Source organism: Delphinus delphis, chromosome 6, assembly GCF_949987515.2.
Source record: "Delphinus delphis chromosome 6, mDelDel1.2, whole genome shotgun sequence".
Taxonomy (NCBI): Eukaryota; Metazoa; Chordata; class Mammalia; order Artiodactyla; family Delphinidae; genus Delphinus; species Delphinus delphis.
In genome coordinates this window covers 5,555,557-5,570,669 of record NC_082688.1, presented here as the reverse complement: position 1 = coordinate 5,570,669, position 15,113 = coordinate 5,555,557, and the positions used below count along the sequence as shown (strand labels likewise).

Here is a 15,113-nt window from a genome sequence, read left to right as displayed (position 1 = left end):
TAGCAAGGTGGTTTGGAGATCTGGGCTCTTTTCCTGGCTCTGCCACTAACTTGCTATGAGACCTTGTACAAGTTTTCTTAGCCTGTTTGTGCCTCAGTTGTCTCATCTGTAAAATAGTCGAACTAGATTCTTTTTTTTTTATTTAAAAAAAATATTTATTTATTTATTTCTGGCTGTGTTGGCTCTTCCTTGCTGCGCGTGGGCTTTCTCTAGTTGCGGCGAGTGGGAGCTACTTTTCGTTGCGGTGCACGGGCTTCTCATTGTGGTGGCTTTTCTTGTTGCGGAGCACAGGCTCTAGGCACGCGGGCTTCAGTAGTTGTAGCACGCGGGCTCAGTAGTTGTGGCTTGCGGACTCTAGCGCGCAGGCTCCTTAGTTGTGGCACACGGGCTTTGTTGCTCCGTGGCATGTGGGATCTTCCCAGACCAGGGATCGAACCCTTGTCCCCTGCATTGGCAGGCGGATTCTTAACCAGTGTGCCACCAGGGAAGTCCCAAAACTAGATTCTAATTTAAAATGATTAAAGTTTGCAGACTTGTTTTTATTTCTATTACCTCCCCCAAGCCCCACTGGGATGATAATAAAAAGATTTTTTGAAAAGTGAAAATGCATAAGGACAAAACGAACCCAAAGGGGAAAGTAGATAAGAAAGGTGAACACATTTTTGGAAAATGAGAGGCAGTCAAAAGCATGGTAATAGACTTAGCAGAATCGAAGAAGCTGAAGCCTAACCTCTTCTAAGAGAGACATTGATTAGAAGTAAGCCAGTTTACTTGTAAGAACCTGAGAGAAAAAGTCAGAAATTAGAGACATTAGTACCACAGAAAGCAGGGGGTCGTGAGGCCTTAACTGAAATCAAGGGGATCAGTTGGAAGTCTGTAAAGGACTTTTTAGATTCTTCACACCCTTCCCCATCCCTGTACAGCCAGATGACCACTTCTGTTTCCCACCTACGTGAGAGAGAAGTATTATTGAGAAATTGCCCTATAAAGGCTCCAGACTCAGGGATATTACCCCCAGCTGGGGTGCAGGTTAGCCATTGGACTGCAAACAGTGGGGTGGGCAAGAGCAGATTTTTTTTTTTTTTTTAAGTCTGCGTGCTGAATAATGAGATTCTCAGGCCTCTTCCAATACCTGGTAGCCAGAGCCCTAACAGAGAAGAGATGGAAAGATTCTTTTCTAGAGAAAAAAAACAAAAAAATAAAATTGAATGGTCCCAGAGAAAAGCCCATTTGGGGGTTCTCTTGATGGAAAAGTAAGCTCACCACCTCCCTTCACTGAAGTCCACATGTTGTGCCACTTCCATGCATATTTTTTCAGTTCCTCTTTCATGTATAATGAATGGACAGCCAAATTAAAAGTCTCTACATGATAGATAGAGGGTAAAACAAATCCACAGAGAAAGGGAACATGGTGGAAATAAAGACAATGCAGGAAACAGAAGAAGAGTTCAGAAGAACTACTCACTGCTCTCCTCAGAGAAAAATACAGCAAACGTCAAACAACAGTGTGTTATTAAAAAGTAACAATCAGAATAAAATGAGCTCTTTAATACTGAAAACATGATATAAAATTTAAAATTCAACACAAGACTTGGCAAATAGTCCATCTCAGAAAGCAAAACACAAGACAAAGACTTAGACAACAAAGGAGAACACATAAGAAGATTAGAAGCTCAATCCCAGGGCTTCAGTATACATCTGGTAGGAATTCCAGAAAGAGAGAAAATGGAGGAGAATTTAGGAGACAATAAGTATCAGAAAAATTCCAGAGCTTAGTGAAGTGAGTATTTTCTGGAGTTAAATGACAAATCTTTGAATTGCATTGGCTCCCTGAGTACACAGAATATATATATATATATATATATAGAGAGAGAGAGAGAGAGAGAGAGAGAGAGAGAGAGAGAGAGAGTCCAAGCCATATCATTGTAAGATTTCAGAACACCAAGAATATTAGAAGATCCTAAAAGCTTCCAAAGAGAAAAGCAGGTGATATATAAAGGATCAGGAGTCAGAGTGGAATTGCATTTCTAAACAACAATACTGAAAACTAGAAGATAGTGGAGAAATGCCTTCAAAATTAAGTGGGGAAAATGATTTTCAACCTAGAATTCTATACCCAGCCAAACTGAGTGGAATGGAAAGGCATTTTTTAGACATGCACCTCCCCTTACCCCCCACAGGAAGCTACTGGATGATGAATTCCAGCAAGATAAGGATGTAAGTCAGTACACAGAACTGAGGATATTTTAAGTGTCTTAGTATTTGGAAAAAATTCTACTAGGTGTTTGGCAGATATTTGAAATGTTTGGGGAAAAAACAGTAATAGGCATAGAGAAGACTAATCAAATGAAAAAATCAAGGCAATTAATATCCCCAGGATAAACAAAGTTATATAATAAAGGAGACATTCATAGTATATTATTGGTGGAGCAATGAACAATATTTATATCATCATAATAATATCAACACTGACCAATGATTTAACCAAAAATTGTGATTTTATTATGGGAGGTAGGAGATGGTGATAGTATAATACTACTATAATAAGTTAATATATAATGTGGAAAGCTGATGAATCAGAAACAACAATATGAGGATATTAAAAATCTGAAGAAGGCTGCCTGTGGGGAAACAGACAAGGGGATGGAGTCAGGGGACTACTGATTTTATTATAAGACTTTTAGTACTATTTGATTCTTAACCATGTATGTATTGATATATTACTTTGATTAAGAAAAATTAATAAAAAATATTTAGGGCATACCAACAATATTGGTTTCTTCCAGGAGAAGAATTGTTTAATCATTATGTTTGACTTGTTGATTATAAAAAATATAGTAAAATCTGACTAAAATGAGTTTTTCTAGAAAGTGGATGTAATTACTCCGAAGCAGTTTAGATTTGGCCCCCCCCCATTAAGAATTGTAGCTCTGGGGCTTCCCTGGTGGCGCAGTGGTTGAGAGTCCACGTGCCGATGCAGGAGACACAGGTTCGTGCCCCAGTCCAGGAAGATCCCACATGCCGCGGAGCGGCTGGGCCCGTGAGCCATGGCCGCTGAGCCTGTGCGTCCAGAGCCTGTGCTCCGCAACGGGAGAGGCCACAACAGTGAGAGGCCCGTGTACCGCAAAAAAAAAAAAAAAGAATTGTAGCTCTGTAAATACCAAAGGGCCTAACAAAACAAGCAGTGTTATATGAAAGACAGTCGTATGTGTGGCCTGCACATCAAGTTCTGGGCCTGAAATAGGCCCCCACTAAAGACGTGGGGTGTGGAGTTTGTGTTTTGCCACAAAGCTGTGGTTGTAAAACTTTGGCTTTAGGATTAAAGATAGGACTCTGTGTGACATTGAACCTTGGTTGCTACTCTTACCCCACAGCTAGTGTTTCTTTCCCTTAATAAAATAAGTTGATTTCCTCGTCCCTTGGAAAACCTCCAGACTGCTTTCACTCCCTCAGACTGTGCTTTCTGGAAGCAGCGGCACATATCACATTTGTTCATTTTAGTTCTTGACTTACGGGAGTAAGACTTAGGCAGGTAAACAGACCATCACCTGATATAGTTAAGAGGCCTCTTTTGGAAATAACAATAGTTATTGACCACCGTCTCTGCATTGGGCACTTTCCATACCTTATTTCCAATCTTCATAATCCAGTGAGAGAGCTACCCTTAAGACCATCCCCCAATTTTACAGACTAGAAAATTGAGTCACTTGCCCAAGCTATCACAGTGAGTGGCAAGTATGAGACTGAGAATAAGTTTGCGAGATGTCATACCTCATTCAGTCTCCACTGTGTTGCCTCCCCCTCTCACCTGGTTTCCCCATACCAGAGTCCCTGGACCTTTCTGACACTTGACCAATAAACAGTGTTATCTCACTGAAAATGTATGATACTTAAAGGGTTGCATGTATGCCCTTTACAGGGGCGAAAGTGGGTATGATTGATGTGATATTCTAAGCTGCATTCTCCAGTGGGTTGAGCCCACATCACTAGGGAGCCTGGTAGTCTCTCACTGGACAGTGTCTGCAGAATCAGAGGATGTGGGCTTTGTTGGCATGTGAAATAGCATACACATACCTCAAGATCTTTGCTCTTTCCTCCTAAAGTTATTAACTGGGCTGGAAACAGTGAAGGGATCAGTCAGATCTGGGACCATCTGGTCCTGGGGGCCCCAAACCAGGCACCATGTCAGATTCATCTGTCTGCCTTAAACTCCCACCCCGATCCTGCTGCTCCCAGGTGGAGATTCCGCATCCTGCATCTGTGTCCTGCTTTCTTCCCTTGACCAACTTCTGTGGTGGACCCTTGTCCACCCGCCCACCCTGCTTTTAAAAAAATAGGACTGAACTCCAAACTTTAAAAAAACTCAATCTGTATCCAAAATTTTCAGAGAAGAGTTCTCTTTTGGTAACTTGTTTAGAGTTATACAATTTCTTTAACTCACAAATTGCTTTCAAATGAATAAATTTTAGAAATATCCGTCCCTGTTTGTCCTATTCCCAGGGAAAATAAGCAGCAGCTCTTCCCACTTCCAAAACAGTGGTTTTTAAACTTAAGTGTGAGGACTTCCCTGTGGTCCAGTGGTAAAGAATCCACCTTCCAATGAAGGGGACGTGGGTTCGATCCCTGGTCGGGGAACTAAGATCCCAGATGCCGCGGGGCAACTGAGCCCACGCGCCACAACTACTGAGCTTGTGCGCCTTAGCAAGAGAGCCCGCGTGCAACAACTAAGACCCAATGCAGCCAAAAAGAAGAAAGAAGGAAAATAATAAATATAATTTTTTAAATGTCTAATATATGCACACAGATCATCTGGGGAACATGTTAAGATACAGCCTGCTCCACATATTCTGATTGTGTAGGTCTAGAACGGAGATCAAGAGTCTGCATTTTAAGTAAGTACCCCAGGCAATTCAAAATAGGTTGTCCATGGACTGTTACTTTTAGAAACACACAGCTCAGATCCCATACTTTAATGTAATTAAGGACCTTTATTCTTTCTTTCTTAATATTCTTAATATATTTTAAAATATTCTTAAATATCAATAGTTCTAATTCCCTGAATTGTTTTAAGACATATTTTTCAATAGTTAATGATTTTTATTTCATCCTCTGGCTTTGCTACAGTTATCCACCGTTCACATAAATTGCAAATTATGTCCATTTTGGAAAGTTCAAGGGCTTTAGACCTTACTACTTCTAGGTGTGTGAACCTGGACAGAATACTTACCTGTCCCGATCGCTGCTTACCCGTTTCCTTACCTGTGAAATGAAGTTAAACTACACAAAATTCGTAGGGTTTTTGGGAGGCTTGTGCCTGGCACATATTAGGCACATATTAAAAGTTTATTCCTTTCCCAAACTGAATGTAATGTAGCAAACATGTTAGTTCACAGTCTTTTTAATTTCTTTGTTTGTTTTCCTTTTTTTTTTTCTTCTTTAAGTTAATGGCTTTTAGGTTTAAGGTTGCTTAGAGGGAATCCTTCTCAGGCCTTTCTTCATTCTAGTCAGGAGATTGAAGCTCTCTTATTTGCTTGTAACAGCATGGTTTTTGTATCTTGTGAATAAGCTTCAAAGAGCATCAAAAGCCAGATCTGGAAAGAGCTGGTTTAATTTAATTTAATTAAATTTTAAATTTAATTTTAAATTTAATTAAATTTTAAATTTAATTTTAATTTAAAAGTACTGGTTTAATTTGGTGCTGTGCAGCTTGACGATGTTTTCAATATTCGTTGCTGCTAATTCAGAGTGTTTTGCCAGACCTGTTCATGTATGGTTTTATAACTAAGTTTTAAAAGATTTGGACACAGTTTATAAGCATTACTCATTTTAAGAGTTTTTAAAGGGATAAAGTCATTTTATTTGATTATTTATTTATTTATTTATTTATTTAGGCTGCGCCTGACCTTCACTGCGGCATGCGGCACCTATTTAGTTGCAGCACGCGGACTTCTTAGTTGTGGCATGAGGGCTTCTCTTAGTTGCAGCATGCGGACTTCTTAGTTGCGGCATGCATGCGGGATCTAGTTCCCCGACCAGGGATCAAACCTGGGCCCCCGTGCACTGGCAGCGCAGAGTCTTACCCATTGGACCACCAGGGAAGTCCCCAAAGGGATATGGTCATTTTAGACTCAAGGGTAGAATATTAGTAACAGTCATTAGCTTTTTAAAATAAACTTACATCCTCATATAAAGTACAGCACATGCAAACAAATACCTGGTGCGGCGGGCCGTTTCCGACCAGCAGAATAACGAGCCGCCACACGCAAGATTCTTCTCGTATCACACTTTATTGGAGCACAGCTTGGTTAAAGAAAAGATGGAAGGAAGACCCCGCAATCCTATAGCAGTCTGCTTATATAGGGATTAAGAACATGTGTCGCTCTGTGATTGGCTTTCGCCGATGGTGCGATTTGTGAGCCAGCATCGGATAGGTCGCTACTTTAAAACCTCATTAGTATACTTAGCGCAAGCGCAGTGGCCACAGGAAGGATGACTCAGCTTATTTCAGCTTCCTGCCGCGTAGCAGTTAGCTGACCGCGCCCTACAACCTGGGCCTGTATTAATTGATAGAATTCAAGGATATGGTTGGAATTGCAAAAATGTCCATTAACATATAATCCTTTGCATTAAGGTGCCTATTTGAATATAGCCCATTAAATCTTAAATGCTATATAATGACAGACTTTATTATAGTCTGGTCCAAAGACCTTTAACTTTCTAAACTGGCACCAACACAGTAGTTTTCAGCTTGTTTGTACTGGTGGCACCCTTTGGGGTTTTATTTTTGGCATTACACTGGAGGTTGAAAGTTTCAAGTAACACTAAACAAATTGGCTATCATTACAAACACGCTCTCTAGCAGAATGATAGTGTCTCCCAGAATCTAGATAGCATCCACAGTCACTTGTCACCTGGTGGCCCTGTAGCCCTGTGTCTCCAGGCGATGGGAACTGCTGTGTCTTCTTAGGTGCCTATGAGGCCTGACCTGGTACTACAACACAAACCATAGGTCCCTTACTTGCAGTAGAAACACATTTTGTACATGCATCAGAATCTGACAGGACATCTCTAAAAAGTTAATGACACCCTGGCTGAGAAACCCTGTGATATACACTAGTCACATCCAGTCCAATCTTGAACTGTCCTGTACTAGTTTTGGCAGACCTGAGTGAAGATCTTGTTACTTAGCCATTCCTGGTGTACTGAAGATACCCAGGTTTTTGTCACTGCAGGTTAGGCTAGACCACAAACGAGTCCAGCTTTGCCTCTAGAGCTGATCACCGTAGCTGGGGTCTCTTGACCAAGGCTGCTTCTGAAACATATGACAACCTTAGTTATTTAACCAAAGATATAGATATCCAAAGCTTTAATTTACTTGGAATTTATTCTTGGTGGGAAGGGGCTGCATAATCCACTGGTTAGGAGCCTGATCCTTGGAGCTAGGTAGACCTGGGTTGAGTCCAGCTCTGCCTGTTTCCAGCCATAGGACTTCGGGCGAGGTGCTTGACTTCTCTAAACTTCAGATTTTTACCGGAAGAATCAGATAATAATTCTGTTTTCCTCACAGGATAGTTGTGCAAATGCAATGTGGTAATGAACAGAGGGTGCTTCTCATAAGAGTCTGACTCATAGTAAGATCTCAATACATGTCAGCTCTTAGTATTCATGTGCTCTAAGATGTGTACTAACTTCATTTTTCTCTCTATTGCAATTTAGTTATCTAACACTGTTTAGATAACTTCACTTTCCTATAGTTACTGAAATTTATCTGATTTTATTTATTTATTTATTTTTGGCTGCATTGGGTCTTCGTTGCTGCCAGCGGGCTTTCTCTAGTTGCGGTGAGCGGGGGCTACTCTTCGTTGAGGTGCACGGGCTTCTCTTTGCGGTGGCTTCTCTTGTTGCAGAGCACGGGCTCTAGGTGTGCAGGCTTCAGTAGTTGTGGTGCACAGGCTTAGTTGCTCTGTGGCATGTGGGATCTTCCTGGACCGGGGCTTGAACCTATGTCCCCTGCATTGGCAGGCGGACTCTCAACCACTGCGCCACCAGGGAATCCCGGCAGGTGGATTCTTAACCACTGCGCCACCAAGGAAGTCCCTATCTGATTTTTATTAAATTATTTGATATGATTGGATTCCATATGGTTTCCCACTGATCTGGATTTCCAGTTTTGTGCCAAGGAACACATTATTGTGATTACTGTTGTTTATTATGTTGTTATATTTTATGATATTGTCTTATCATTAGTTATAAAAATATTTGAGCCAAGTACAGCAATGAAATGGATTTTAAACAATGGCCCCCCGTGGCACACACCAAACAAGGGAAGACTTCTCTGTTGAAGAACATGAGGCTTCTTAAAGAAGGGACACAGGCCATGACCCTGATGAGATCTCATTGTGGAGACTAAGCTCCCTTTACAAATTATCAGAAGTTATGTTTGAATTTGAACTTGCCCATCTCTTTTGTCTCCTAGTCTGGATGTACGATTTGACAAATGTGTTGCAAACTTGTGTAGCTGTAATGTGGTTGCAGCTCTGATTATTCATTCCTCAGACACCCATTGAGTTAGCCTGAATCACAGTAAGCTCACTGAGTATAAATGAGACCAGAATTGATAATTCCAGAGGAATTTGCATTATTCACCAACAGTCTAGGGACATTGGGTTCGCCAGGGCACCGCGCCCAGTGGAACTCACTTGGCCTTAAGTGGTGCAGGTTGGGGGCACCTCCTGCCACAGAGATGCAGGCCTGCCCTCCCCAACTGCCGTAGTTGTCGGTGTCTTTCTTGGGATGTTAGGACCGCACTTCCCAACGTTGAGAACCCGTGAATGCCGCGCTTAAAATAACCACCCTCTCTTTCCTTAACCTAGAAATTGGCGGGACCTCGGTTTCGGACCGCGGTAACGGTCCAGGGCCGGCCTAAGGCCTTGAGAACGCCGGGAAGCTCTGGGTCCGGGCGCGGCGCGGCGCGGAGAGGGTTAAGGCGGCGGGGGCGGGCCTCGCGGGCCGGGCTCCTGGCCCTTTGTTAACAGGCGCGTCCGGAGCGGAGACCGAGACGCGGCCGCGGCCACGGGCGGGCGCGCGGGGCGGCGGGGAGGCGGCATGGCGGGGCCGCGGGGGCCCGGGAGGGCAGGCGGGGCCAGCCGGGAGAGCCGGGCTTGAGCCGCGCCGCGGAGCCAGCCCAGGGCGCCGGCTTCGACGCCGCCGGCACGCGAAAATGTTGGAAATTTGCTTGAAGTTGGTGGGCTGCAAATCCAAGAAGGGGCTCTCGTCTTCCTCCAGCTGTTACCTGGAAGGTAAGCGCGGGGCCGGCGCCGGGACTGGGTCTAGGCGGCCGCGTGTCCGCCGCCGGGCCTTCCTAGGCCTCGCCCGCCCGCCCGCGCGCGTTCCCTCCTCTTCCTCTCCCTCCCTCTCCCTCCCTCTCCCTTTCTCGCCCTTTCTCTTTCTCACTCTTTCTCTTTCTTTCTTTTTCTTTCCCTCGCCCGCCCCTGGGCGCTGCCGCGAGCCGGGAGGGTGCGGGGCTTCGGCCCCCGCGCACTTACCGCGGCAGAGCCCATGTCGGGAGGGCGAAGTCGCGGGCCCCGGGCTGCGGGGCTCTGCCCGAAAGTTGGGGAAAGCAAACTCTACAGGCCTGAACGGCCTTGTGAGCCCACGTTGTGGAATTTCCACCGTTAATTAGGAATTATGTGTCAAAAAGGTCAACCCGTGTTTGTGAAACATATGATTTTCATTAAGTCTCGTGTACAAAGAGCACACGGCTCTACCATTTATGGATACAGAATTTCAAGTGATCTTCCTACTCCCCCCCCCCCCCGCCCTTATCTACGGACCACGAAGAGGTCTTAGGAATCCTCTCACTTTTGCGGGGCGAAAAGAAAAGTTACACCGCATTTTAAGAAGGTATTTTGAATGAGTCCAGGGTACTTGGGAGGGAGGAGGATAACCTCCTGTTAAGTTCCTTCGGTAAAGCCTCAGAGCCCGGAGCGGTTCACTTTCGCCCTCTTTCCATTCTACTCTCCTTTTCTTCTCTAATCCCATTTTTTTCTTTCCTGTTTATTTGTCTTTGTTTTCTGTCTTAGTAAGGTGACAACTGAAAAAAAAAAAGGCGCCAACTGAGTATGATGAGTGGACCTCATTTTGTAGCTTCAGGGTGAATCTGAAATTTATCTGATTTGGGGACTGGTCATCCCAGACTGCTTGCTTTCAGCAGAAAGGCTAATTGTACTTCAGAGATGTAATCCTGCTTGCATTTGTTTGTCATTTTCATTCAGGACTTGAAATAGGAATAGAAATGTAAAGCTCATTTTAGAACAAGTAGAATTTCTGCTGCCGTAGTGCCATGAAGTTTTAATGTTTTTCTTTTTAAAATGAAGGCGAAGTAAACGGAGGCCTTGTTAATCGTCTAGCCTAGTTTTCTTTTCTTTCCAACTTTTTGACTTGAGGGTCTGCCTGAAGTCACATACATGTGCAGCTCAAACCATAAACTCCAGTGATACAGGTGCCCCTCTTGCCGTGAGATGTGTATATTGTTAGCCCAAGGTTAGTCCCTTGGAGAAGATGCATCCAGATGGAGTGGGCTCACAAAATCTAGCGTTTAGAGGGGAAGATGGTTTATTTGTCCCTAAAAGTTGGCATCTGAGCAGCCAAAATCATCTTCAGTTAATATGTTGCTTACTTTCCAAGTTGCTCAAAATTCTGGACACATTCTCATTTACATCTGTAACGAGTTAGTGTTAGGCATTACCATCTCCATTTTGCAGATGGATACTTAAGGCAGAGTAGATGAATGGGCTTTTGTAACTGCAGTGATGGAAGAAAGGTTAGGTCACAGCGATGCTGTGACATTGTTTTGTTTTCCTGGGAGTAAACAGGAGATTTAGTTCTTACCTGGCTGGTCTAATTATTGTTTTGGGGGAGGGGAGACAAAATCCAATGCTTATTCCAGCATGTCTTGAAATAATGTTGACTGTCAAGTCTCAAAAAAAAAAAAAAATTCTGATTACAGCAGACTGCCTTGCATTAAGGCTTCATCTAGGAAGGTATCACTCTAGGAATTCTTTTTTGTGACTGAGTTTTCCTTCTTTCATTGTTATGGTTAATCGGAGAAAGTAAACGGAATTACTGTTTTGTAGTTGAGAGAATTTAACAAACCTCAGTGATCGTTTCTTAAAGACTGGATGTGCTATTAGTCGCTTGGGAAAAACACTTGCCAACATCTGGATAAGTAATCCAGGCTTTTTGTTTTTACTGACATCCTCAATCAATCAGTCAGTGTTTAATTGACATGCACTAGGGACCCAGGCATCCCAAGTCACGGAGAAAATTGAATATGGTCAAGTTTTCCATTCTATCAGAGAAAGTTCAACCATAAATGCAACTTGATCACGCATCTGTTGCTACTTGGGCCTAGCTGTCAAAGCAACAATTATTACATGCTTACTGTGTTCCAAGCACTGTTTCAGCATTCTGTATGATTTAATTTGCTTATTTCTCATGATGGCCCTTTGGTTACTTCCATTTTATAGATGAGGAAGCTGAGGCATCTGAAAGTTAGGAAACATGTCTAAGGTCACAGAGCTAGCACGTGGTGGTGCTGGGATTTGAACCCTTGCTGTCTGGCTCCAAAGAGCCCAGTTTTAGCCAGTCTATGCTTTACCAGCTGTGACTGTTTATATCCTTTGGAACTCTCTGTGGATGTTAAAATGGTATCTTCAGAAACACTCTAAAGCCTGAAACAAGGATATTCTTTTTTTCTCTTCTAGAAGCCTAATACTGATAAAAATGATTACCTTTAGCAGTAGATGTATATTAAAATAGCTGTACATCATAAAAAATTCTAAATAGGAGAGTGAAAAGAAAATTCTGTCCTTTATCCAGTTTCCCTACCCAGCAGCCTCACTTGAGTTTCTTGTGTGTCCTTCTAGAAACATTTTATGCATATATAAGCATTTATAGCATTTAAATTTTGTGCTCCAACTTTGTGAAAGTATATGTTTATAGCAGTAACTATTCACCATGACCACATTTTGCTTTACAATCTTAGGTTTACTTCAAGCACTGAATTTTCTGATTCTTTCTTCCCTCTCCTAGAGGTGCGAAAGAAAACATGAACATTAGCCAATTGAATTCTTTTTTTTTCCGGTTTACTTTGATTTATTCATGTATTTGTGTTTGCGTATATTGTGCATGAATGTTGTACATGGGCATGCTGGTTCTGTACTGTGGAATCAAAAACTAATGTCTGTGAAGTGAACTCTTCCTGAACTTTCAAAATTTATTTTAAGGGCCCACTTTTAAACGCTTCTTTTCAGCAGTTAACTTTCTGGTGAATGCTTTATGTGGCGCCAGCCACGCAGATACACTTTTAGAACTTATGCCTCAGAGAAGCTTAAGCTCTCTTTCTAAATACTCTCTTCTGAGGTCATCAGATACTTCCCTTGTTTAGTAACAAAGAAAATCTGAAGCTCTTTCTGTAACCAAGTAGAAAGCCAGGCAGTCCTTTTCATTTGGGGTTACGTTGAAATTGTTGAGCATTTATGATGTGACAGTTCTTTGGCACCAAGCACTTCATAGACATCCTCACTTCATCCTCATACCAACGCTATGAGGTTTCTAGAGAAGAGGAGGAAGAAGGGCCCCAGTTCACTTTGGTTGGAAATACTTTTGAATTTGGAGTCAGGCGATCCCAGTTTTCATCTCTCAGCTTTTCTGTTTTCTTACCTCTAAAGACCGAGAGAACAAACATTCTGTCCAGCCCACCTTCAAGGATTGTTTTGAGGATCTAGGAGATGATTCAAGGGAAAGTGTTGAGACCAATAAAGTGCTAAACGTATGTATTTATACTGATGTGAGGTTCTTTTGAGATGTCCTTAAATCAAGGCAGTGTTATGGCCAGGGTATTGCCAAGGTCCCATTCTCACGTGAAGCGCGCAGCTCTGGAGCCAGCCCGCCTGGGCTCAGATGCCAGCCGGGGCCCAGATGCTGGTGACCATGGGCACATTGCTCTCTGAGCCTGGTGTTCTCATTTTTAAAATAAGGCTCAGAGTAGTCCCTACCTTCTTGAGTTGGGAGATTCACATGAGAGATTTCATTTAAATTGTTTAGCACAGAGCAAGATGTTTACAAATGTTAGCTGTTGTCATTTTAAGTAAATATTTCACAGCCTAAAATGTTGGCATTGCCAATTTCTCTAATGGCTGAAGTGTGATGGTAGAATAGAGCTAAACCCACCCATAGTTTTTCTTGTTGTTAAGAAAACAGTTTGTTTCCAAGTTTGCTTTGATGCATATAATTAATACTCCCTGTCCTTGGTTTTTTTTTTTTTTTTTTTTTTTTTTTTTTTTTTGTGGTACGCGGGCCTCTCACTGTTGTGGCCTCTCCTGTTGCGGAGCACAGGCTCTGGACGTGCAGGCTCAGCAGCCATGGCTCACGGGCCCAGCCGCTCCGCGGCACGTGGGATCTTCCCAGACCGGGGCACGAACCCCTGTCCCCTGCATCGGCAGGCGGACTCTCAACCACTGCGCCACCAGGGAAGCCCTGTGTCCTTGGTTTTAAGGAAAAGTATCTTCCCTTCCTCTGACGCTTTTTTTTTTTTAATAAATTTATTTATTTTTTGGCTGCGTTGGGTCTTCATTGCAGCATGTGGGCTTTCTCTAGTTGCGGTGAGCGGGGGCTACTCTTTGTTGCGGTGCGCAGGCTTCTCTTGTTGTGGAGCACGGGCTCTAGGCGCACGGGCTTCAGTAGCTGTGGCTCGTGGGCTCTAGAGCGCAGGCTCAGTAGTTGTGGCGCATGGGCTTAGTTGCTCCGCGGCATGTGGGATCTTCCCGGACCAGGGCTCGAACCTGTGTCCCCTGCATAGGCAGGAGGATTCTTAACCACTGCGCCACCAGGGAAGTCCTCTGACCCTTTCTTATTCCCATGGTGAATATTTTAATTGTGGAAGAAAAATCCCATTGGTTCATGGTTGGCATCTTATTTCTTCTCTCTAGAGGCAGTATTTCCACAGCTCCAAACATATGAAAACTGAAAATTTCATACTACTTATTACCTTTATTGCAAAATCAAATAGTAATTTTGCCAGTGTAATCACTGGTCTGAAATAGAAACAGGAAAAATTATTGATGGGTAGATTTTTAAAATCCATAACATTGTATAACATGATGACTATAGTTAACAATACTGTATTGTTTATTTGAAAATGGCTAAGAGAGTAGATCTTAAACTTAAAAGTTCTCATCACAAGGAAAGTAATTTGTAACTATGTATGGTGGTGGATGTTAACTGAATTTCTTGTGGTAGTCATTTCACAATATATACATATATCAAATCATTACGTTGTACACCTTAAACTCATACAATGTTGTATGTCAATTATATCTCAATAAAACTGGAAAAAAGTAAAACCAAAAATATGTATAACAAGAACTGAAGATCAGATGAGACATTGGAAGGATTTAACTTTTCCTCTGTAATGGTGAATCATAATTAAACACCCAGAAGAATGACTTATAAAATAAATTCTTAGGTTAGTCGTGTTTCGTTTTGTTTTGTTTTGTTTTTGCAGTATGCGGACCTCTCACTGTTGTGGCCTCTCCCGTTGTGGAGCACAGGCTCCGGACGCGCAGGCTCAGCGGCCATGGCTCACGGGCCCTGCCACTCCGCGGCATGTGGGATCTTCCCGGACCGGGCCACGAACCCGCGTCCCCTGCATCGGCAGGCGGACTCTCAACCACTGTGCCACCAGGGAAACCCTTGTTTTGTTTTTTACTTTTTTTTAGTGGAAAACTTTTAAACCTGTAACAAAAGCAGACAGCATAATGAACTTCCTTGTACTCATCGCCCATCTTTAACATTTATCACTTATGGTCAGTCTTGTTTTCTTACCTAAACCATTTGGAAGAATAGCTTGCTAGTTACTGACTTTTGTGAGACTGACTTCGTCCTCGGATAATGACAGTTGTTATTCTCTGAAATTGGTTTTCAAATCCTTCTTTCTTTTTCATTCATTCATTCATTTATGGCTGCGGTGGGTCTTCGTTGCTGTGCGCAGGCTTTCTCTAGTTGCGGCAAGCAGGGGCTACTCTTCGTTGCGGTGTGTGGGTTTCTCATTG

General features: G+C 42.9%; 1 protein-coding gene across 2 annotated transcripts in view; it reads left to right on the top strand.

Annotated features, from left to right (window-relative positions):
- The window catches only part of ABL1 (ABL proto-oncogene 1, non-receptor tyrosine kinase), a 134,069-nt gene that overhangs the window by 80,028 nt on the left and 38,928 nt on the right, over nucleotides 1-15,113 (top strand). Inside the window, exon 1 of one of the 2 annotated variants that reach the window (XM_060013962.1) lies at nucleotides 9,132-9,299. The exons of the other annotated variant lie outside the window; for it this stretch is intronic. Coding sequence (XP_059869945.1) covers nucleotides 9,221-9,299 — 79 coding nt within the window. The 5' untranslated portion in view covers nucleotides 9,132-9,220. Of the gene's footprint in view, nucleotides 1-9,131; nucleotides 9,300-15,113 lie in introns of those variants that run through there. 2 annotated transcript variants of the gene reach the window in all.